Genomic DNA, 2769 nt, shown 5'->3' with positions numbered 1-2769 from the left:
CAATCATGATGCTCATGTTCATAACAAATAACAGTTTGATATAAGGCAAATTTAAGAATTAAGTTACTTTTAGTATGGTCTCAATTACTCTTATTAATTTTTGTGTTTAGAGATATATTTGAGACTATTTTCAGATGTAAATTGCTTAAGATACTATTGTGAGATAAAACCCTACAAATATATGTTTCGTCTTTGTATAAGACTTTGTACGCCCCAAATGCCCTGGTACGGCCGAGAGTGGGGAGAGTCCGCTCTCCCTCTCCAAATGCTCTCACATGGTCACGCGTATATAGCCTCTACCAGGAAAGTCCTGAAATTGAGAGGACAAAAAGCGAATGTCCGGCGCTTTATCTAGGTTAGTGGACACGGAAAGTCCACCTAGGGGAGTTGGAAAACCCTGATTCCAAACCAATGGTGCATATGGGCTCCAGTATCCTGAGGAAACAAATGGCGTATAAATCAATCGTTGGTCACCGGCTACCATGGGCTGCATCTCCTTACGATGCTCCACTACCTTGTGGATCACATCTTTAGGCCAAAGGCTCCGGGTGTGAACCCCTAAGAAAACCATCTGCTTCAGTTTGGGCACCTGGGCAGTATCACAGCCCTCACACAAATCAAATGAGATTTGTTTGGAGCATATGTATCTAGTTCTCCTTTGTACCAATATTTATGTGTTCAAATAAATAAATAAATAAATAATAAGGCTTTGTATCAGTACGTATCCACAACTCTATTAGGTCTCAAATTCATGCTTTTTCGATTTCGTAGTATGAACCCTCTAAGCGTAGAATTACAGTCAAATCCTAATATAATGCAAAAATCATCCAAGGCTATCTGTAATCCTTGTGTCACGATCGGAATTGGCTTTATATTAAAGTACAAGTCAAGAAATTTATCATTCTCTCCTTGTATATTTTATCAAAAAAGTTATTTCCTTATCATAGGCATATTTATGTACTTTTATTAATAGACAAAATATTATATAAATTGTCTCCTATAAAGGAATAATATAACAACATATCTACAATAATAATAGTAATGACAGCATAGTAAAACTTGAATTACTTACTGCAAAAAATTCATTTAAAGCAACAAACAATTCATCTTTATATATATATATATATATATATATATATATATCCGCTAGTAGTTAGTTCATTTAGACTAAAGTCAATCCTAAAAGGGGTTGATTAAGAATTCATCAATGAAATAAACTATTCCTACCACTACTTAACAATAATCTAAAGTAATAGTCATAGTATTAATTATAAAATGTATATACTGATCAAAAATGAACAAAACATACTGTTTTTTCATGAATTAAACTAAAGATGAGAAATTCATCAAAGAGATTTGCCGACAAAGTATTCAAAGCCTTCAGTCTACCCTCCTGAATATAATTGCCTCCCAACCCCTCATTTTTTTTTTAATAATCATCAACCTACACTAACAGAATATTTATACTTAATTGTATGAATATAATTTTTATGACTGTCATTATTATTCATAATCAAATTATTCATACTAGCTATCTTAATCAATGACTCAAAAGAATAGTTGAAAAACAGAATGATTTCAATGGTTAAGTTGATTGCCCATTCAGTTTTTATACGTAACGTATTACGAATACTGTTACTGTATTAAATTATGAGTTAATAAAACATTTGTAGTTAATAATTTTATTATTATTATTCCTTTTATTGAAATTTACAAATTATTAACATACAAAAAGGAATAATATTCAGTTAGTAACTAATTTTTCAGGAAATAATCTGTACTTTTCAATGAATGTATAATTGAACTCATTAAATAATTTATTATATAGAACAGTTAGAAAGAAATTAAAAATGAACAATTCTATTTAATAATTGAGATCATGAATCAATTGAAGCTAGACCAATAATGGAATACCTCAAAGCACTAGACGGTCGTTTCGTTCTATTTTGAGTCTTCTACTATCCCGCTCCATGGGATTTGAACCCAAGAAATCTGAAAATCATTACACAAACATAATAAATCTTTTGCATCATCTTTTGTATTACGTAAAATGTATCACATAAAAGTTACACAAAAATACTAGGTAGCTCTAAAATAAAACACAATTCAGTAATCCGTTGACTAATTCGTACTCATTTAAGGTTGGTAATATGTGACAAAACGTATTAAGGTTACGAGTACATGTCAGTTAATATGCATACAAGACTATTTAATGCATATTGAATTTTTAGATTCTACGTTATCAGAACATGTTAAAAATTTATCAAACAGAATGCATTTTAAACTGTAATATCCAATAACTTCAATTGTATGAAGAAGTGTATACTTGCTTGACTGAGATTAATAAAATAATAAGAATCATTTATTAGCTACATTAGTTGATACATTCAAAAGCTAAAAAGGGATTAATGCACATTCAGTAACCTTTTATTTTTATTATTTTACCACAGCAAAACTATTGAACATTGTACTATGTCTTTTGAGACGGTGAAGATTTGTAGCTCAGGTGGATAATTTTGATGGAGTTTTGTTCTTAGAGCTGGATGGTTTGGTCGTGGAGCTTCCATCGTCTACTTCTACCCGAAGGTTTTGCTGATGATGTCATTCAGAAGGACAATGAAAGCTCCACGACCAAACTATCCAACTCAGAGAACAAAACTCCATCAAAATTGTACTATCCTATTCCAGTCGTTTTTTTTGGTGTTTACTCTTGCTAAAATCTTTTTTCCTATACCGATGAGAGTTGTGCTAATATATTGACGGTAACTA

General features: G+C 31.2%; 1 protein-coding gene across 1 annotated transcript; it reads left to right on the top strand.

The window, feature by feature from the left end:
- Positions 1 to 1294: 1294 nt before the first annotated feature.
- On the top strand, positions 1295 to 1327 carry Smp_084690 (DEAD box ATP-dependent RNA helicase, putative; the record flags this gene model as incomplete). The annotated part of the gene is made up of 1 exon (XM_018791935.1): positions 1295 to 1327. The coding sequence occupies one exon, from the start codon at positions 1295 to 1297 to the stop codon at positions 1325 to 1327; it is 33 nt and encodes a 10-aa protein (XP_018644845.1).
- Between the last annotated feature and the right edge of the window lie 1442 nt (positions 1328 to 2769).

The sequence above is a fragment of the Schistosoma mansoni genome (genome assembly GCF_000237925.1).
Source record: "Schistosoma mansoni, WGS project CABG00000000 data, chromosome 1 unplaced supercontig 0010, strain Puerto Rico, whole genome shotgun sequence".
NCBI classification, from domain to species: Eukaryota; Metazoa; Platyhelminthes; class Trematoda; order Strigeidida; family Schistosomatidae; genus Schistosoma; species Schistosoma mansoni.
This window is presented reverse-complemented; position numbering and strand designations above follow the sequence as displayed.